The following is a 23131-nucleotide window of genomic DNA, read 5'->3' as shown; positions in this document are numbered from 1 at the left end:
AGCTAATCAATCACAGTTTATTATTTTGTGTCTCTATAGCACCAGATTAACAAATACAGGGTACAATGAAACAGTAAATATGGGTTGTCTAAAAAGACTGTCTTCTGTAAATAAATAGTTTTAATCAGGAATTTTTAATAGTTAATTTCTTGAACCTTTGAAACACTGTTGGTGAGTTAATGTGCTTGGCGCAATCAGGCTGTTGGAAGCATTCTTTCCCTTTTAAAATAAAAAAACTAATTTCAAAATTTGACCTGGTAATGACTGATGTGAACATGCCAGACTGTGGACCTCCGAGCCTCAATTAACTGAATAAAAGGCTTTCCAAGATCAGAGGCTAGTTTTTAACCATGTAGGTCTCCACAGAATAGATAGCGGTACCCAAGAGACTCAGGAAAGAAGGTTGAATTAAACAATTTTCGGTTAACCTTCTAAGAATTAAAAAAAAATTTAGAACAGGTTATAACAGTTGCAAATAAAAATGAAAAGTTAAAATAATAGTATTGGGAAGATAATAGGACAGGGGTGAAGAAAGGGAAGACTAGATGAGCAGAATTAAAGCGTTTAAACTTTTATTTCTAGTTTAAATTAAGCATTCTGATTATATTATAGCTTTAAAAGCATTTGGCGACCTATCTCTCTCTATAGATAATTATAACATTTAGTCCTCTTGTCTTTAGGAGTTACTGCTCTCTGGGATGCCAGAGATTGATGTGATTGACTGGAAACGGAATACAGAATACACCAGTGGCTATGAAAAAGAAGACCCAGTGATACAGGTACTAATATCAGCTACAAAAATAGCAGCTCGGGGATCACCGACTTCAAATAGAATCCATTTGATGTGTATCTGTTCCCTGACATGGCAATATTTAGGCTGCGATATTACCATATAGCAATACCAGAACATGGTCCTAGTAGAAATGCCAGGAAAAATAAATTTGTAGAAAGACTAATGAATGAAAAATCCACACAGTGCAACAGTTTAGTTCATTGTTCCTTAAGAAAAAAAAAAGTACGAATTTAATTCCAGACACTTTCAAGACACTCTGGGTTTAGTTGACATATTGTACTTGAACTGTGCTTTCATAGTTCTTGATGGTAACTGAAGTTTCTTCATTGTGTTACTGCATTGTAACTCACTTGTACAATACTGAATGAAGTGTAATTGCTATTTGCCCAAATCAAAGATGGAGTCAGATAAAGAACTTGCATTTATATAGTGCCTTTCACGTCCCCAGGTTGTCCCAAAGTGCTTTACCACCAATGAAGTACTTTTTTTTGTATAGTTAATGTTGTAATGTAGGAAACTTAGCAGCCAATTTGTGCACAGCAAGCTCCTACTATGTTTTAGTGGTGTTGGTTGAGGGATAAATATTGGCCAGGTCATCAGGGAGAACTCCCCTGCTTTTCTTCGAAATAGTGTCGTGGGATCTTTTACGTCTATCTGAGAGGTGGACGGGACCTCGGTTTAATGTCTCATCCAAAAGACGGTACCTCCCACAGTGCATCATTCCCTCAGTACTGCACTGGGAGTGTCAGCCTTGATTTTATGCTCAAGTCTCTGGAGTGGGACTTGAACCCACAACCTTCTGACTCAGGCAAGATTGCTACCACTGAGCCATGTTGGTATTAACAGTGCTAAGTGTTGAAGGTTACAGTAAAGTATTTGGATATTTACTATTAATTGAATCACAGGCGCAATAGTAATTTAATAATATTACAATATTGCAGCCTCAGTTTGATTTTGTTCGAGTATAACAGTTATATTCAATCTTTTAGATTACAATATGGTTTAGTAAGGTTACGTTTAGTCGTATTCAATATATCATTAATAGGTTCTAGTATTTGGACCATCCCTCGCACACGAACACACATAACCTCGTCCTTTATAGTAGATTGGCTACCGTGCCATGGGACAGTTCTTTTGTTCCCTAGGATACTTTGTATAGTTTGTTCTACAAAGAAATTTATTTTAAAATCTCTATTGGGCACCACATTGGTACGGCAATTTGAGAATTTGAATTTGAATTTTAAAAAGCTAGTATCAATAAAAGTGACCACGAAGCTGTTGAATTATCGTAAAACAATATGGTTCATTAATGTCAAGGAAACCTGCCATCCTAATCTAGCCTATATGTGACTTCAGTCCCACTTCACTGTGATTGACTGTTTACTGCCCTTTGAAGTAGTCTAGCAAGCCACTCAAGTTGTATCAAAAACAGCTATAAACACAGATTGCAGTGGGTCAAGAAAGCCACACCACCACCTTGTGAGGGAATCTAGGGATGGGTAATAAATGCCAGCCTTGGCAGCAGTGCCCACATTTCTTCAAGTTTTGCAGACAAATAAGATCTGTTGCCATTGCTGTCATATCTTTATATTTTTCCAGTGGTTCTGGGAGGTTGTGGAAGAGCTAACCCAAGAAGAATGTGTTTTGCTATTGCAATTTGTTACAGGCAGGTAAGACATTTTGTGATTAAAATACTTGATTTACTGAAGCCAAATGCCGGCCATAATATGTTGAAGATTTTCAGATCTGAATACATCCTACTGCACTTAACCACGTTCTACTATTGGAATACAAAACTCTTCAGAAATGTTGGAAGATGTAGAGAAAATGTCCAAAAACATACTGGATTATGTTTTTTAATAGAATAGAATCATAGGCTGCAGCACGGAAGGAGGCCAGTCGGCCCATCGAGTCTGCGCTGGCTCTATGCAAGAGCAATCCAGCTAGTCCCGTAGCCCTGCAAATTTTTTACTTTGAAGTACTTATCCAGTTCCCTTTTGAAGGCCATGATTGAATCTGCCTCCACCACCCCCTCAGGCAGTGCATTCTAGATCCTAACCACTCGCTGAGTCACCTTTGTTTCTTTTGCCAATCACCTTAAATCTATCTCCTCTGAATCTTGATCCTTCTGCCAATGGGAACAGTTTCTCTCTATCTACTTTGTCTAGACCCTTCGTGATTTTGAATACCTCTATCAAATCTCCATGCAACCTTCTCTGTTCCAAGGAGAACAACCCCAGCTTCTCCAGTCTATCCACGTAACTGGAGTCCCTCATCCCTGGAAGCATTCTAGTAAATCTCTTCTGCACCCTCTCTAAGGCCTTCACATCTTCCCTAAAGTGCGGTGCCCAGAACTGGACACTATTCCAGTTGTGGCCGAACCAGTGTTATATAAAGGTTCATCATGTCTTCCATACTTTTGTACTCTACGCCTCTACTTATAAAGCCAAGGGTCTCGTATGCTTTTTAACCACTTTCTCAACCTGCCCTGCCACCTTCAACAATTTGTGCACATATACCCCCAGATCTCTCTGTTCCTGTACCCCTTTTAGAGTTGTGCCCTTTAGTTTATATTGCCTTTCCTCGTTCTTCCTACCGAAATGTATCACTTCACATTTTTCTGCATTAAATTTCATCTGCCACATATCCATCCACGCCACCAGCCTGTCTATATCCTCTTGAAGTCTATCACTGTCCCTCTCACTGTTTACTACCCTTTCAAGTTTTGTGTTATCTGCAAATTTTGAAATTGTGCCCTGTACACCCAAGTCCAATCATTAAAATATATCAAGAAAAGCAGTGGTCACAGCACCGACCCCTGGGGAACACCACCGTACACCTCCCCTCCAGTCCGAAAAACAACCATTCACCACTACCCTCTGTTTCCTGTCACTTAGCCAATTCTGTATCCATGTTGCTACTGCCCACTTTATTCCATAGGCTTATCATCAAGATTGCGGCCCATCATGCGGCAATTTATCAAATGCCTTTTGAAAGTCCATATACATCACATCAACTGCATTGCCCTCATCTACCCTCTCTGTTACCTCATCAAAAAACTCTATCAAGTTAGTTAAACACGATTTGCCTTTAGCAAATCCGTGCTGGCTTTCCCTAATCAATCTACTCTCATCCAAGTGACTTAATTCTGGCCCTGATTATTGTTTCTAAAGGTTTCCCCACCACTGAGGTTAAACTGACTGGCCTATAGTTGCTGGGTTTATACTTGCACCCTTTTTTGAACAAGGGTGTAACATTTGCAATTCTCCAATCCTCTGGCACCAGCCCCGTATCTAAGCATGTTTGGAAGATTATGGCCAGTACCTCCGCAATTTCCACCCTTACTTCCCTCAGCAACATAGGATGCATCCCATCCGGACCGGGTGACTTACTACTTTAAGTACAGCTAGCCTTTCAAGTACTTCTTCTTTATCAATTTTTAGTCCATCCAGTATCTCAACTATATCTTCCTTTACTGAGACTCTGGAATCATCTTCTTTGGTAAAGACAGAACGCAAAGCACTTATTTAGTACCTCGGCCATCCCCTCTGCCTCCATGAGTAGATCTCCTCTATGGTCCCTAATCGGCCCCACCTCTCCTCTTACTACCCGTTTACTGTTTACATGCCTGTAGAAGACTTTTGGATTTCCTTTTATATTGGCTGCCAGTCTATTTTCTCACTCTCTCTTTGCCACTCTTATTTCCTTTTTCACTTCCCCTCTGAACTTTCTATATTCTGCCTGGTTCTCACTTGTGTTATCAACCTAACATCTGTCATACGCCCCTTTTTTCCGTTTCATCTTACTATCTCTTGTCATCCAGGGAGCTCTGGCTTTAGTTGCCCTACCTTTCTGCCTCATGGGAATGTGCCTAGACTGTACCCAACCATCTCTTTAAAGGCTGCCCACTGTTCAATTATAGTTTTGCCTGCCAATTTTTGATTCCAATTTACCCGGGCCAGATCTGTTCTCATCCCATTGAAATTGGCCCTCTTCCAATTGAGTATTTTTACTTTAGAGTGGTCCGTGTCCTTTTCCATAGCTTTTCTAAACCTTATGATACTACTATCGCTGCTCCCTAAATGCTTCCCCACTGACACTTGCTTCACTTGGCCCACCTCATTCCCTAGAACCAAGTCCAGCAATGCCTCCTTCCTTGTTGGCCCAGAAACATACTGGTTAAGAAAGTTATCCTGAACACATTTCAAAAATTCCTCCCCTCTTTGCCTCTTGTTATTGTTATCCCAGTCTATATTAGGATAGTTGAGGTCCCCAGTTATCACTACTGTATAGCTTTTGCACCTCTCTGTAATTTCCCTGCAAGTTTGCTCCTCTATATCCTTCCCACTCGTTGGTGGCCTATAGAATGCACCCAGAAGTGTAATGGCACCTCTTTTTTTATTTCTTAACTCTAACCAAATAGATTCTGTCCTTGACCCCTCCAGGACAGCCTCTCTCTCCAGTACTACAATATTCTCCTAAATCAATACTGCCAACTCCCACCACCCCTCCCCCCCCCCCCCCCCTTACTTTTGTTCCCCATCTTCCCTGAACACTTTGTATCCAGGAATATTTAGTACCCAATCCTGCCCTTTTTTGAGCCAGGTCTCCGTTATCGCCACAACATTGTATTTCCATGTGGCTATTTGTGCCTGCAGCTCACCAACCTCGTTTACCACGCTTCGTGCATTTACACACATGCACTGCAAATCAGTCTTAGACTTGTACTTTCTCTTAGTCTGATCCCACCTAATACTGCACTACTACTTGCTCTAGTGCTATCTTTCTCCCCTATTCCTTTGTGCCCCTTGTTTCTCTTTTCCATTGCTACATCCTGGTGCCCATCCCCCTTCCAAATTAGTTTAAAACCCCCCCCCCACCACAGCACTAGTGAAGCTCCCTGCGAGGAGATTGGTCCCAGCTCCGTTGAGGTGCAACCCTTCTGGCCTGTAGAGGTTCCACTTTCCCCAGAACTGGGCCCAATGCCCCAGGAATCTAAAGCCCTCCCTCCTGCACCATCTCTCCAGCCACACATTCATCTGCTCTATCCTCCTATTTCTATACTTACTAGTACGTGGTACCAGGAATAATCAGGAGATTACTACCTTTGAGGTCCTGCTTCTTAATCTCTTTCCTGACTCCTTAAAATCTGCCTGCAGGACCTCGTCCCTCTTTCTGCCTATATCGTTGGTACTGATATGGACCACGACCTCTGGCTATTCATCACCCCTCCCACCCCCCCCCCCCCCAGAATGTTCTGCAGCTGCTCAGTGACATCCTTGACCCTGGCGGCAGGGAGGCAACATACCATCCTGGAATCACGTCTGCGGCTGCAGAAATGCCTGTCTGCTCCCATAACTATAGAATCCCCTATCACTATTGCTTTCCTGACCTGTCTCCTCCCCCCCACCCTGTGCAGCTGAGCCATCCATGGTGCTGTGGACTTGGCTGTGGCTGCACTCTGCAGAGGAACCCTCTCCCTCACCAGTATAACTGAATACTGGTTAGAGAGTGAAATGCACTCAGGGGACTCCTGCATACCTGCCTGGTCCTCCTTGTCTGTTGGTGGTCACCCAGTCCCTGTTTGCCTGCACTCTCTTAAGCTGCGGGGTGACCACCTCCTGAAACATGCTATCCATAGCTCTCAACCTCGCGGATGCACTGGAGTAACGCCAGCTGCTGCTCAAGCTCCGAAACCTGGAACTCGAGCTCCTCTGGCTGACGACACTTCCTGCATCTGTGGCCGTCCAGGACATGGGAAGCGTCCTGGAGTTCCCACATGGCACAGGATGTGCATTCGACGGGTGTAAGCTGCCCTGCCATGCCTCGATTTATTAGTGTTTACTAAACCTAACAAAAATAAATTAAGCCTTTTTAAAAAAAAAACTCAACAGAAAAAGATGCTACAGCTACAAAAATAGCTGTAAAAGAACTTTTTTCTTAAACACGCTTTGATTTTAGTGTTTTAATGCAACGTCACTCTGCAAAAATGACAGAGAGTAACAAACAATCTACCTGACAATTAATTCCTAAGTTGAAACTTACTGTAATGCAGTAGGCTAGAATGTCCCTTTTGTGACTGGTGGGTTTAATCACCATTATTAGTGCAAATTATCACTGCCTGGCATCCATACTTCTCTCCTTGTTCCAGATACAGAGATTCAGATTGCTGCGGTGTGGACTTTGTGCTGGCTTTTTTTTTAAAGTTAATTTCTGATGCAGTTAGTGAAGTTGTTTCTTAAATCATACATTTAGGGCTTTTGTCAATCTAAAATTATCACCAAGAATTGAGAGGCAGAGATCATTGCATCTTTTAAGGAAAAAGTTGATAAACATTTGAAGCAGAGGAACATACTTGGACTTGTTGGGGGGGGGGTGGGGGGTGGTGGGGGGAGAGAGAGAGAGAGAGAGAGAGAACGGCAATGGGATTAATTTTGGATTGTTCTAGCAAAGAGCTAGCGTAGACATGAGGTGCTGAATGGCCTCCTTGTGTGCTGTAAACTTCTATGGTTCTTCTGTGCCTCTGTATATGGTTCTTACTGAGGTTGTTTCTCCAGTTGTGTAAACTGGAAAAGATTTGGTACACAATAGCATGAGAAATGAAGAATGGTGGAGTCCACTTATACCACTACTGTTAGGTTGAATACATAGGTCCTTTGGTGATGACGTCTCCTGATTTACTAAGGAGGAAAAAAAAGTCCTAATTTAAAAAAAAAACAGAACAAATTTTGGCCTTATTTATTGAAAAAAGGTTTAAGCAACTTTATTGAAAATCTATATACAAATTGTAGATGTCAGATGCTGAGTATAGAGAATTATTCTGATTAACATTACTAATAGCCCAGTTTGTTATTGAAGCTTTCACTGCAGAAGGTAGATTCTGAAATATGAGGATCATTGTATAAATTCAAAGCTCCTTTTCACTGTGTCCTTAACATTTCTATTAGTGACAGGGCCATTGTCCTACCTGTTACTACTGACTTTGAACCTGTTTCTGGGAATTGAAAGGACAGTGGCAACCAGTGTCCCTATTCACTGGTGATGAGGGTAATGAGAGTGATGCACTAAACTAAAGGAGCAACATTTTTATTTCATTTTGAAGTACACTTGTCTAATCGCCAATGAGATTGCTCTGGTAGTGTTCATTTGTTTATTGAAAATTTTGTTCTTTAACTTCCACATTTGTGTGTTTTCTAGTTCCAGAGTCCCTCATGGTGGCTTTGCATATCTCATGGGTGGCAGTGGGTTGCAGAAGTTCACGGTAGCTGCAGTACCATACACTTCAAACCTCTTACCAACATCCAGTACTTGGTATGTACAGTTCATATGCAAGACGAGATACAGTGAGCACGTACTTATATAATTCATATTAAAGCCTTTCTTTAATTTCATTTCCTATTTATCAGCTTTAGAAATGTCTTACGCACTGTAGTTTGCACTCGTGCAGTTTCATAAAATGTGTTATCTTTCATGAGATTTCAGGCTATTAAATACTATGAAAGGAAGAGAAATGCAGACAGCAGAGTGAATACATATGTGGTAGATTAGCATTGCAGAAAGTAATGGAATACAGCATTGAAAGTGTTCAAAATCCTGTGACATTCTGCTGTTCCAAGGCAGAAATCTCTTCAATAAAATTTCTTCAACCTATCAGCCAAATTTCATCAAACGAATAAAATATTCAATTGTATTTACATTTAGCTGGCAATCTTATCACCTTTTTAATATTAATATATATTTTGAGTAATGTAATAATATTTATTGGTCATGTGGGCTGTCACGTGGCTAAAATAGTTTGCAGTAATTTACTTTGACAAATATATGGATAACAGAAAGAAGGAATGTGCAGAAATTATTTATATTTATGGTATTTGTAGAATATTTGAATATCAGCTGCAAACCTGATTAACAATATGCATGACATGTAAGTCCTGAGGTTTATTTAAGTTCAAGGTACAGTGATGTTATGATCACACTTTGTATTCAGTTCTTACCAGTTTAAGAGTTGGAGTTGTGGCCTTTCTCTGAGATGTTTCAGAGAACTTCAGGCACCTCCCCAACTTGCATGTAAATAACGGCCACTTGGGTGAGATAATCAGAGGGCACGATTGGAACTGCACATCAGAGATGTCATTGCCTTCATGGGAGGGGGTGCAGAATAAGAATGGATTTTTAAAAAATCTTCCAACAAAAATAACTTTTTATTCTTTTTAAAAAAAAAACATAAAGCTGCTAAGATGTTCTTACTTGTACATCATCTGATCTGTGTTCTAATCTAAATATGTGTCCAATCAAACCATAGCATCAGTATATTTACCAAGAGGATTTTAGGGATAATTTTCTAACTTTGCACTAGCGGCAAGGAGCCTCCATTATTTGCACATGTTGTAAATTTGATGAGTGCCGTACACAATTTTCCAACTAAATAAAATAATGGTCAGAACATTGTGTGTAGTTTGACCCAAATTTCTGTGCACTATCCGCCAGCAGTGTGAAGATTGAAAATTACCCAGTCCTTACTTTCCAGTCTTTAAAGGTGTATTCTGTGATCTGCCGTCATCACCCCACTCCTCAAAAAACCCATCCGTGACCCCTCTGTCCTTGCAAACTACACCCCACCTCCAACCTCCCTTTCCACTCAAGTCCTTGAACGTGATGTGGCCTCCCAAATCTGTGCCCATCTTTCCCACAACTCCATGTTTGAATCCCTCCAATCAGGTTTTCGCCCCTGCAACAACACTGAAACGGCCTTAATCAAAGTCACAAATGACTTTGTGACTGTGACCGTGGTAAACTATTTCTCCTCATCTATCGTGCAGCCTTTGACCACACCATCCTCCTCCAACGCCTCTCCTCTGTCATCCAGCTGGGTGGGACTGCGCTCGCCTGGTTCCATTCTTATCTATCCAGTTGTAGCCAGAGAATCACCTGCAATGGCTTCTCTTCCCACTCCTGCACCATTGACTCTGGAGCCCCCCCCCCCCTACCCAAGGATCTATCCTTGGCCCCCTCCCATTTCTCATCTACATGCTGCCCCTTGGCGACATCATCCGAAAGCACAACACCAGATTCCACGTGTACAGGGACGACACCCGGCTCTACTTCACATACACCTCCCTTGACCCCTCCACTGCCTCTCATTTGTCACAATGCTTGTCTGACAGGAAAAATTTCCTCCAACTAAATATTGGGAAGACCAAAGCCATTGTCTTTGGTCCCCACCGCAAATTCTGTTCCCTAGCCGCCGATTCCATCCCTCTCCCTCGCCACTGTCTGATGCTGAATCAGACTGTTCGCAACTGTGGCGCCTTATTTGACCCTGAGATGAGCTTCCGATCACACATCTGCTCCATCATCAAGACCGCCTACTTTCACCTCCGCCCCACCTCAGCTCATTTGCTGCTGAAATCTTCATCCATGCCTTTGTTACCTCTAGACTCAACTATTCCAATGCTCTCCTGGCTGGCCTCCCATCTACCACCCTCCATAAACTTGAGCTCATCCAAAACTCTGCTGCCTGTATCCTAACTTGCACCAAGTCCCGTTCTCCCATCACCCCTGTGCTCGCTGACCTACATTGCCTCCCAGTCTAGGAATGCCTCAATTTTAAAAGTCTCATCCTTGTTTTCAAATCCCTCCATGGCCTCACCCCTCCCTTTCTCTGTAATCTTCAGCCTTACAACCCTCAGATCTCTGCGCTCCTCCTATTGTTGCCTCTTGCGCATCCCCGATTTTAATCACTCCACCGTTGGCGGCAGTGCCTTCAACGGCCAAGGTCCTAAGCTCTGGAATTACCTCCCTAATCTGCTCTGTCTCTCTACCTCTCTTTCCTCCTTTTAAGATGCTCCTTAAAACCTACCTCTTTGACCAAGCTTTTGGTCACCTGTCCTAATACCTCCTTATGTGGCTCGGTATCAAGTTTTGTTTGATAATGCTCCTGTGAAGCACTTGGGATGTTTTACTATGTTAAAGGCACTATATAAATGCGAGTTGTTATTAATTCCTCAGTGAGCAGGCAAGTGGCCTACTTACATAATTCTGCCAATGCAGCTTTGCGACCACCTGTTAGTAGCAACATCAATCTTGTGGCCTGGGTTGACTTACCCTTCAATTTCCATTACCCCTTTTGAGGGATTGCCTAGTTTCCACTTAGCCCCTTGCCTTGATGGCACAAACACAGTTATGATTTTGAGAATCTTGTGAAGGTAAAAGGCAGCTATGTTTTAGCCACAGTTTTAACATTGTTGCCTGAGTTAGAACTTTTTGTCATGCATAAAGCACACACTGGGGTAGCAATGAGAGCATTCAATACCTGCCCCAGTACTGATTTCATTCCTGTTTTAACAGGAATTTAACTTATTTCAGATACAGGAATTGGTCATACATGTCAAATCTTTGACAGTTTTTGACTAATTGGTTTTTATGGATTTTTTCCCCTTCTCTCAAAGTAACCTTTTTAAGGACTATTGGTCTTTACTTGAGTTACATTCATTGCAATTATAGACTGAGTTGTCATGTAAATCTATGTTTAATCTTCAGTGAAGGTACCAAAAATGTTGGGGCATTCCAAAATGCTACGGCAATCGAGTCCTTTTTGATGTCATTTGAGCCCAGTGATTGGATTGTAATCATAATTCACTGACAACTGCTTAGTATTTATAAACAATATGTTAAGGATCCTAAAGCAAATTGACCATGTTGATCAAGGCACCTTGCTCACTCAGAGAGTCCAAATACTGGAGGACACATGAATATTTTACATAAATTACTTGGATGCTAAATGAGAAGCTCATCAGAAGAGACCAAAGACTCAGTTAAAGATTTGCAGAAGGATTTAGATCAGTGGTGCAGTTAGACAGACAAATGGCAAATGAATTTTAATATTGGTGAAGTATGGCCCATTGGGCAAAAAATGTGTAACAAGTATTGAGACTTAGAAAGGAACCTGGGAATAATAGTAAACATGTTGCATTCAGTGTTCAGACAATGTGGTGAAGCAATTAAAAAGCAAATAGAGTACAAGTTTACTGCAATTATGCTAAGGCTTGAAAAGGGACTAGTCATAAACACAGAATACAGTGTTTAATTCTGGTGACCACACTACAGAAAGGATCTACGTACATTGAAGAGGGTGTAGAGGAGCATAATAAGAATGGTACTGGTGGGAAGTCAGGCAGAAACTTCTTGTACAAAACGTAATTGACGTGGAGTAAGTTACCAGAGAAGAGCTTTGAAGTGGGTGGTATAAATGGCTTTAAGAAGCAACTATTAAACTTGTTTCTGTAGAGGGACCTGGTCAGTAAAAATGTTTGAGATCAATCAAAAACACATGGGGATATTGGGCTTAATTGCCCTTTCCTGTTTTAAAAATTATTTTATATAATTGGAGAATAGTGAATTTTTAAATAACTAATAGTGGCTGGCTCATTTCATGTTGTGGTTCCCTTCACTGAAATGTGTTATAGTTGTAATGATCTTGTATGCACTGTCTGAAAGGGTGGTGGAAGCAGATTCAATAATAACTTTCAAAGGAGAATTGGATATATACTTGAAAAGGAACAATTTGCAGGGTTATGGGGAAAGAGCAGGGGAGTGAGACTAATCGGATTGCTCTTTTAAAGAGCAAGCACGATGGACCGAATGGCTTCCTTCTGTGCTGTATCATTCTATGATTCTAGTATGACTAGGACTCTGACACAAGATCTCACAGGATATCGGGTTATTTCATCTGTATATTTCATAAATTCACAAGCTTACTTTGTAAAATGTTACATTTATGTAGGTTAATGAGTGTAAATTCTTTTTAAAAAGAAGTTCTGAAAGTCTTGTATAGATACAGATGAATGTAATATTGCTTATAACAATGCATACTTATTTCAAAAAATGTTTTCCAGCATCAACATGTTAAAATTGCCAGAATACCCCAGCAAGGAGAACCTGAAAGATCGAATTCTTGTGGCATTGCACTGTGGCAGCTATGGATACACCATGGCATAAATACGTCTGAAAACTTGAAAGCGGCTCCTGAAGAGAGCTTCACTCCTCAACTGTGTTTAATAATGCTTCTGATTTTTAAGCACTGTCTCCAGATCCATATGCACATTTCTGTGTTGTAGCACATCTGTATATGCATGGCATACACTGAATGCTCTTATCAAGCACTATGCTTATGTGTGTACTTTAAGGATTTACATTTTTTAAAAAGATTGTTATGTTTTGGTACAACTAATCACGTACTCATGACAAAGTATAGGAATTTGCAAATTGCTGCATGATGTCAAAACATGGTATTCTGAAATCTGAAATGCAGCATACGCAGGTGTACTCTCAGTACGCTTGAATCAGTGGCTGGAGTAAGTAAGTTCTATTGCCAAGCTTTATGTATTTACGGTGGGATGGGGGGAAGAGAGGAAACCAGTGGGTTTCCAAAGCCAATTTCATTTTATTTTTTTTGTAAGATAGGGAATAGACATTTTATATTTTTTGTGACGATGTAAATGTTTAGTTTATTACTCAGACTACATAATTTAACATGGCATATTGAGATGGTGGGCATTGTCAGTAGAGATGGCAGAATATATTTGTTAAACTGTCCCATCAGCCAAATTATTTTGCAGAATTTCTGCAAAGCAATGTTCTTAGCTAGTTTAAAACGATTATAGTGTCTTATGAAAGTATTTGTATATTGTGAAAATTATGCACTGTATATATTGCTTGAAGTCCTGTATATTTGTATTTGTAGAGTATGATGCAGCTGCTTATGTATCTCCCTGTTATGCATGTCTTTTTTTAAAAAAGCTATTAAATTTCTTACTGAAAAATTTACCATCGTATATAAATTCCATTCTTTTACACTTAGTGTAAAAGGGATAATACTACAGTGACAGCCTGCAGTATATTAGTTTCTAGTCTTGGAGCCTTCAATTGAGTAGCTCCTACTCAGAGTCCTTCCCGAAACAATTTTGCTTCTCCATCTTTTATAATCCTTCTCCAAACGCACCTTTTTAGCCTTCATATACCCCACCTAATTTCTTCCTACCAAGCTAGCTGTCTATTTTCTGTATGCCTATTTGAGTAGCCCCCTGAGGCATTCTTTGTTAAAGGCACTGTATAAATGCAAATTGCTTTTAGAAACTTTTTGTGAATTTACAACAGTCCTGCAAGATTGTGTAGCCTATTCACCAGTTGAGCTGGGACAATGATTGAAGGGTCCGTAACCTAGGATTGTATTAAGAAAACTCGGGTAATGAATGCACTTTACCAATAAAAATGTGGTGAAATAGGGATGGCAACTAGTAATTAACAATTGGTGACATTATACTGCCAAAACCCACCACGGTAACTGTGTTGTATGTATTTTGTGTAATACAAAACTGAAATTGATAGATTTTTGTTAGGCAAGGGTATTAAGGGTTACAGAACCAAGGCGGGTAGATGGAGTTGAGATACAGATCAGCCATGATCGAATTGAATGGCGGAACAGACTCGAGGGACTGAACGGCCTACTCCTGTTCCTATGTTCCTAATCTCCATAATTCACCATATGTGTCATAGACTCTTTCCAGAAAAGACATTGTTAAACCACAAGTGTTAATCATATGCGGCCATACCTTAGTTTCTCTGTCTCGTCTAATTCAAATATCACATGATCCAACAACTGCTTCCCAAGATAACTTTAGAAACCAGCAAAGGAGGACTAAAAAAATAATAGTGAGAAATAGATTAGAATCATAGAAGTTTACAACATGGAAACAGGCCCTTCGGCCCAACATGTCCATGTCGCCCAGTTTATACCACTAAGCTAGTCCCAATTGCCTGCACTTGGCCCATATCCCTCTGTACCCATCTTACCCATGTAACTGTCCAAATGCTTTTTAAAAGACAAAATTGTACCCGCCTCTATTACTGCCTCTGGCAGCTCGTTCCAGACACTCACCACCCTTTGAGTGAAAAAATTGCCCCTCTGGACCCTTTTGTATCTCTCCCCTCTCACCTTAAATCTATGCCCCCACGTTATAGACTCCCCTACCTTTGGGAAAAGATTTTGACTATCTACCTTATCTATGCCCCTCATTATTTTATAGACTTCCATAAGATCACCCCTAAACCTCCTACTCTCCAGGGAAAAAAGTCTGTCTATCCTACCTCTCCCTATAAGTCAAACCATCAAGTCCTGGTAGCATCCTAGTAAATCTTTTCTGCACTCTTTCTAGTTTAATAATATCCTTTCTATAATAGGGTGACCAGAACTGTACACAGTATTCCAAGTGTGGCCTTACTAATGTCTTGTACAACTTCAACAAGAGATCCCAACTCCTGTATTCATTGTTCTGACCAATGAAACCAAGCATGCTGAATGCCTTCTTCACCACCCTATCCACCTGTGACTCCACTTTCAAGGAGCTATGAACCTGTACTCCCAGATCTCTTTGTTCTATAACTCTCCCCAACGCCCTACCAGTAGGTCCTGGCCTGATTGTGAGAGTAAACTAGCAAGAAATATAAAAACAGACAGTAAGAGCTTTTACAAGTATATAAAAAGGAAGAGTAGCTAAAGAATATAGGTTCCTTAGCCCATGAGACTGGGGAAATAATAATGGAAAACAAGGAAATGGCAGAGGCATTGAACAGATATTTTGTATCTGTCTTCACAGTAGAAGACACTAAAAGCATACCAACAATAGTAGATAATCAAAGGGCAAGGGGAGGGAGGATCTAAAAACAATCACTATAACTAGAGAAAAAGTACTAGTCAGCCTGTATACCCATTAGTTTGCCAAGTCCCCTGGACCTGATGGCTTGCATCCTAGGGTCTTAAAAGAAGCGGCTACAGAGAGTGGATGCATTGGTTGTAATCTTCCAAAATTCACTAGATTCTGGAAAGGTCCCAGTGGACTGGAAAACCGCAAATGTAACTCCCCTATTCAAGAGAGGAGGAAGACAGAAAGGTCACTGTAGGCCAATTAGCCTAACATCTGTCACTGGGAAAATGCTAGAAGCGAATATTAAGGAAGTAGTAGCAGGACATTTAGAGACTCAAAATCAAATCAAGGAGAGTCAACATGGTATTATGAAAGGGAAATCGTGTTTGACAAATTTATTAGAGTTCTTTGAGGAAGTAACAAGCAGGGTGGATAAAGGGGAACCAGTAGATGTGTATTTGGATTTTGAAAAGGCATTCGATAAGGTGCCACATAAAAGGTTACTGCATAAGGTAAGAGCTCATGGTGTTGGTAATGTATTAGCATGGATAGAGGATTGGCTAACAGAAAACAGAGCCAGGATAAAGGGGTCATTTTTAGGATGGCAATCTGTAACTAGTGGGGTGCTGCAGGGATCACTGCTGGGGCCTCAACTATTTACAATATATATCAGTGACTTGGATGAAGGAAGCGAGTGTACTGTGGCCAAATTTGCTGATGATACAAAGATAGGTGGAAAAGTAAGTTGTGAGGAGGGCACAAAGTGTCTGCAAAGGGATATAGATAGTTTAAGCGAGTGAGCAAAAATTTGGCAGATGGAGTATATTTTGGGAAAATGTGAAGTTATCCACTTTGGTAGGAAGAATAAAAAAGCAAAATATGTAAATAGAGAAAGACTACAGAATGCTGCGGTCCAGAGGGATTTGGGTGTCCTCGTACATAAATCACACAAAGTTAGCATACAGGTGCAGCAGGTATTTGGGAAGGCAAATGGAATATTGGCCTTTATTTTAAGGGGGATGGAGTATAAAAGCAGGGAAGTATTGCTACAACTGTACAAGGTGCTGGTGAGACCACACCTAGAGTACTGCATATAATTTTGGTCCCCTTATTTAAGGAAGGATATACTTGCATTGGAGGCAGTTCAGAGAAGGTTCACTAGGTTGATTCTGGGTATGGAAGGGTTTTCTTATGAGGAAAGATTGAACAGGTTGGGCCTGTACCCACTGGAGTTTAGAAGAATGAGAGGACATCTTATTGAAACATATAAGATTCTGAGACAGGGTAAATGCTGAGAGGATGTTTCCCGTCATAGGGGAATCTAGAACAAGGGGGCATCGTCTCAGAATAAGGGGTTGCCTATTTAAGACGGAGATGAGGAGAAATTTCTTCTGAGGGTTGTGAACCTTTGGAATTCTTTGCCCAAAAGAGCGGTGGAGGCTGAGTAGTTGAATATATTTGAGGCTGAGTTAGACAAATTTTTGATCAGCAAGGGAGTCAAAGGATATGGGGAACAGGTGGGAAAGTGGAGTTGAGGTCAGAATCAGATCCGTCATGATCTCATTGAATGGCGGAGCAGGCTCGAAGGGCCAAATGGCCTACTCCTGCTTCTATCTCTAATGTTCTTATAACAATCCTGAAAACATTTCAACGTTCTCTTCTGCAGCACCAGATGTGGTGAGAGACCTTAAAGGGTCAGAAGCACCCAAAGATTAGAATTGATGTTCCACTGAAGGCCTTGGCCACGACCAGGGCCTTCAGCAGCTAGGTGTTGTGGGTGGGAAAGAGGAGGTTACTACACGGTTCTGTCCTCCATGGGTATACCTCGGAGCCGTTACGCCCGTTTCCTGGGGTGTACTGTAACCATCATCATTGCAGCCCTGGGAAGTGATAGTAACACTGACAGACAGGAGGGAAATCCACCAGTGGCCACAGCCTTGCTTCCCCCACTGCTGTTTATGTACAGTGGGGCGGGGAAGGAGAAGCAAGCAGGAGTGGGAGGAGCGAAATACAGGTCAAGCAGTGAGGATCACCAGAGTCCAGCCCTAGATGTGCCTAATTTCTGGTGGAGCTTCATTCTAGTTCCTGACACCTGTTACTTCAAGCGACTACTGTATTGGTGCCTGTTTAAGATGGCAGTCAGCAAAAACTTGACTTATGGGGGTTGATTTTGCCACGGTGGCAGGTTGGTGGTGGTGGTGGTGGGGGGGAAGGGGATGGTGATGGTGCACGTAGCAAACCCGCATGAGCAAAACTTACTGTTTCCGACGCGATTGTATATTGATTGATTATAATTAATGGCTTCTCCGGATTTCGTGCCCGACAGCCAGCCTGATTGACAGGCTGGCTGCTGTCAGGAGTGGCAACGCGAGGTGGGGGGGGGTGGTGAGAAAGAGAGAGAGTGAGACGTCATCTGGCACTGGATTGGAAGACCAGTCCAGGAAGATGACGAAAGGGGACATGGAAGTGGAGACGCCACTCAAAGCGCCCCCATGTCACACCCGTTGCCCCCCTCTCAACCAGTACCTGCAATGCTGCCTCCTGTCCAGGTGGCCGAGTCTGCCCCTGTGCAGGTGGAGCAGCCTTTGGAAGGGCCCTCACAGGCTCCAAAACCCAGAGGGCGTAGGCCCAAAGCATCTAAGCAATTAAGGCATGAACATGAGCAACCTGCCACTACCTCTGCTGCAGTCACAGGGTTGGAGCCGGCTTCCAAACCCGAATGGGATTTCCGTGATTTTTGGAGCCTCCCTGCCCCCAACGCACCCGCAATTGACCCCTAAAATCACCCCCATAATCTTTGTGACTGATGGTAGTTACCATCTATGTAGTCTAACTGTGGGACTATACGCGAGACCATTAACAGCTTGATGTGCTGACTGCGTAGTCTCCCAAACATACTTCTTTTCACCAGCTACTGAGTGCCTGTTGCATGGTACTTCATCTACTTGAGAAGTTACTGCGTACATTTCATTTGGTTTGGGAAGTCGTGCACCATTATTCCTTACTGCTTCCAGATGCCCTGCCTAGTCTGAAAGGAAATGTTCATTCCACTATATGGATGTTGAGTTCACTGTTCCTAAGTTGACAAAAGCATTTGCCTGAGGAAGGAGAAAATCTCCGAAAGCTTGTGAATTTAAAATAAAATTGCTGGACTATAACTTGGTGTTGTAAAATTGTTTACAATTGACAAAAGCAAAGGCATTGAGTAATTGTGTCAACTGTTTTGTATTCCACGCAATAAGATCCAATAATCTGCTTTGGGCTTCTTAATTTTGGCCTGAGAAACATAAGTTTGATCTTCATCGAGCCTGTTGACTGAACAACAGCCATTAGAACTTTTTAAGCGGCTATTTCACATGCATGCATCCGTAAGTTAGAAATTAACACAGAAAAGCAGGCAGATTTGTTGGTCAAATGAAAAATAAGCAAAAATTAATGTAGAATATTGTTGAGAAATAAATAAGTCAAAATAACAAATGCAGAAGAAATACAGCCAGATTAGTATGTTTCTTATTTTTTTTCGAACTGTTTAAAAATGCATATTTTATTCATAAAACTATTACTTAATGAAGCTAGCCTAAGCAAACTAGATGGACCTTGGTCTTTTTTGATCCAACAATTCCTATGTTCCAATTCCAATCTGAGCAGCAGTATTAACTGTAATAGATTCACAAAGGTAAGCATTGAAGAGTCATTCAGCTCATCATGCCTGAGCAAGCTCCTCGTTGGAACTATTTAATTCCATTTTCCTGCTCACTTCCCTGTAGCCTTTAATATTTTTTATTCTAATTCTATCTTAAATTGACTTGGCTTCAGTGGTCAATTCCATATTTTAATAATAGTTAGTACCCTCACTCGGTGTTCTAGACTTATAGACCATATTGGTCAAGTGCCTTTATTAACTTCTAAGTTTCCTAAACATTTTTAGTACAGTTTCCTTTTAAAGTCAGTTTCTCCATCCCATCCCCTGAGCTTACTGGTTTAAATTCACCCACAGCTTCATCTATTCTTGGTGCTGGTTTGGTTCCAGTGGGAAATTTTCAGCAACAATGGCGATGAGGTGCAACTTTGCCGCAGGTGCAAAACAGGCAATGGTGGATTGGCCGCCCGTTATACACTCCACCCAATTTGACGTCAATGGAAAGGGAAATCGAGCAGGGTTTATAATGCATGCCGATCTGCTAACGCCCTCGCTGGAATTGAATTTCACCACCAATGTGTTAGCTGAAAGTGTGTTATTTTTAAAAAAAATCCAGCTGGCCCAGGCAGCACTCCCCCAACACCCACCACCAAAACAAATGATCTGGTCATTTATCTCATTTGCTGCTTGTGGGACCTTGCTGTGTGCAAATTGGCATTCCATGTTACCTACTTAAGAACAGTAACTTTACTTCTAAAGTTATTTATTGGCTGTGTACTGAGAGTTTGAAAAGTGCTCTATAAATGCATGTTCCTTCTTAACTCATTGAATAAAAACTCTGTTCTGACAATGTTCTTTGGGATGTGTTTTGTTTAGTTTTGCTGAGGGGGATTTTTATGATGTGCTGCAATGCTGAGCTCAGAGATTTTGGTCAGGTTTGGAGCATGATGAATTACCTATTGTTCAAAGTCCTAGTCATTGGAGATTCAATGATGGGCAAAACCTCCCTGTTAAGCCAAAGGAACTAAGAACTAAAGAGAGAGATAGTTCATAATCTTATAACTGAGAACAAGGAGAGAATAAACAAATCTTAAGCAAATACTACAAATCCACAGCATTAGTATGGTGTATAATTTTTTTAAGTTGTCAGTCATGTGCCATTGCTTCTTTAAATCTGCCCTATTATAATGATGGATGAACCACTATGGTGTTTGGCTGCAGCGGGACCCCAGTAAATATCAGGAACCACACGCCAGGCCCTGCACTACCTCTAAGCAGTGCTTTGCGAGAGCTACTAATTGTGTTAACATATGAGTTTATGAAAAATAAAATCACAAAATTTACAGGATAGGAATATGTTTTGCTTAGTTTCTTTGCCTAAGGTGGCATAACAAGAGGGAAATCAGACAGACCTATCAGCAATGACTTGATGTCATATCTCAACCCAGTCAACCCTGCAAAGTCCTCCTCACAAACATCAGGGGACTGATGCCCAAGTTGGGAGAGCTGTCCCACAGTTTAGTCAAGCAATAGACTGACATAATTGTACTCATAGAATCATATCTATCAGCCACTATCTCGGGTTCCTCCATCACCATCGTGGTTATGTCCTGGATAGACCCACCAGACGTGGGGGGGCACAGTGATATACGATCAGGTGGGAGTGGCCCTGGGAGTCCTCAACATTGACATCTCCGCTTCAGGTGAAACATGGGCGAAGGAAATCTATCTGTCGCAGATATGTCTGTCCGCAACAGCACTGGAAGAAGTGACCACTTCAAAGTCTTTGTACAGAAAAGATGTTTTGTCTCTACCATCCTCTATCGTGTAGAGTGAGACTACTACTGTGCTAAATGGGACAGATTAAAGACAGATCTAGCAGCCCACAACTGGACAACTATGACGATCTATGGGCCATCATCAGCAGCAGAATTATATAATGCCACTATCTGTAACCTCATGGCCCAGTATAACCTTCACTCCTTCATCACCATCAAGCCTAGAGACTAACCCTGATTCAATGTGAAATATGGAAGGGCATGTCAGGAGCAGCGCCAGGAATACCTTAGAATGAGTTGCAATCCTAGTGAAGCTATTAAACAAAGCATTTGTCTTAATTTCTTTATTCAATCTCAGTTTTTTTTGTTTGAGATTTTTTAGTTCCTTTAATTGATCGTAGTCTGCTTCCAATTAAAGAATTACACAGAAATTACAATATGGAAACAGACCATTTGGCCCAACCATTCTGTGCTTTTGGTGTTTATCCTCCACACGACCAGTAGTCCTAATTCCACATGCCTGCCTTGTTCCCATGACCCTTTATCTCCCAGTCCTTCAACCACCTATCTAATCTATTTTTAAATGTTGTTATGGACTCTGCTTCAATCACTAGTGCATTCCACAGTTTCACAACCCTCTGCGTAAAAATGTTTCTCCTGCTCTCTGTCCTGAGTCTCTCACATTTAATTTTATATCTTGTTCTAGATCACTCAACCACTGCCACTCTTTTGCCCATTCCACCATCTTATCAATATCCCCTTGGAACTTCCTTTGTTTTTCAGAAATATTTACTATGCCTCCTATTTTATGATTTGCAAATCTGGACACTACTCCTTCTAGCCATATAAATTCAATGATATTGAATAGGTCTGTTTGTCTGGATGGTTCATTGGGCTGGTGTGCTACAATGTTTGAAGTCTGAGAATTTCACTAGAATTTGTATTGAGTCTAAACTGAAAGTCATATGCATAATTTTAAACATAAATAAATGCGTGCGCAGTTGGTGCATGATATTCAATTTGTAAACATTTCCCAGCTATTTTGCTTAGAGTGTTTTTCAGTTTGGTTTTAACAATAGAAAATGTATGCTAAATAATTGGATTGATTAAATAGCACCTCAGTTGCCATTTCCTGCATGGGGATCGATCAACATTAAAATTACTTCCATGCTGAAGAGCGTCTTACCCTCTGCTCTCCCCCCCCTCCCATATTCTTCTGGCCTTTGTAATGTCTCTTATCCAGTAATTTTATCATTATAAAATATGTTAATAAAGGAATGACAGTGAGGCTGTAAGCTTTGCAGTTATTTATTCCATGGCTCTGCATTAACTAGGAACACAGGAACATAGGAACAGGAGTAGGCCATTCAGCCCCTCGTGCCTGCTCCGCCATTTGATAAGATCATGGCTGATCTGTGATCTAACTCCATTTACCTGCCTTTGGCCCATATCCCTTAATATCTTTGGTTGCCAAAAAGCTATCTATCTCAGATTTAAATTTAGCAATTGAGCTAGTATCAATTGCCGTTTGCGGAAGAGAGTTCCAAACTTCTACCACACTTTGTGTGTAGAAATGTTTTCTAATCTCACTCGTGAAAGGTCTGGCTCTAATTTTTAGACTGTGCCCCCTACTCCAAAAATCCCCAACCAGTGGAAATAGTTTCTCTCTATCCACCCTATTTGTTCCCCTTAATATCTTATAAACTTCGATCCGATCACCCCTTAACCTTCGAAACTCTAGAGAATACAACCCCAATTTCCTTTTCCACTAGCAACTATGCATGCCTGATCTGGGAGAACTGTATAGAGACGATTTCAACTCCCTCCACTCAATGTAAATGGGGCAGTAGTGGCCCAAAAATAGTCTTGGGTCACTTACTGCTACATTTACAATGCTGCTCTAGACCACTGCCATCTTGGGTAGGGTCCTGAGATGGGCGGCCAGAGCTACCGCCTTTTTCAGGTGGCCACTTGTGACTCGTAAATCAGAGCCCTATGATGTAAATAGGACCTTGATTGCAATTTTGAGGTACAAATGGGCACGTTCTGCGCATTTGTACTGGGTGGTGAGCAGCCTAACCAGCGTTCTTCAAAGAGACCGCAGGAGGCCACGCACAGAATGGCCCAGGAAATGTTACAGTTTTCTTTTTGGTGAGGCCAGGAGCAGCAGGCATGCTTCTTCTTGGGCCTGCTTGGCACCTGCAGCTCACCAGCGGAA

The 23131-nt window shown here is 41.4% G+C and overlaps 1 protein-coding gene across 2 annotated transcripts in view; it reads left to right on the top strand.

Annotated features, from left to right (window-relative positions):
* The window catches only part of hace1 (HECT domain and ankyrin repeat containing E3 ubiquitin protein ligase 1), a 93134-nt gene extending 79516 nt beyond the window's left edge, over window positions 1–13618 (top strand). For both annotated transcript variants that reach the window (XM_067984952.1, XM_067984953.1), the window contains exons 21-24: window positions 681–779; window positions 2393–2463; window positions 7991–8104; window positions 12688–13618. In XM_067984952.1, the coding sequence (XP_067841053.1) occupies window positions 681–779; window positions 2393–2463; window positions 7991–8104; window positions 12688–12790 (387 nt within the window). In that variant the 3' untranslated portion in view covers window positions 12791–13618. The remainder of the gene's footprint in view (window positions 1–680; window positions 780–2392; window positions 2464–7990; window positions 8105–12687) is intronic.
* The last annotated feature ends 9513 nt before the right edge of the window (window positions 13619–23131 follow it).

This window comes from Heptranchias perlo, chromosome 5, assembly GCF_035084215.1.
Source record: "Heptranchias perlo isolate sHepPer1 chromosome 5, sHepPer1.hap1, whole genome shotgun sequence".
NCBI lineage: Eukaryota > Metazoa > Chordata > Chondrichthyes > Hexanchiformes > Hexanchidae > Heptranchias > Heptranchias perlo.
Note: the sequence above shows the minus strand (reverse complement) of the source record. Positions and strands in the feature narration are given on the sequence as shown.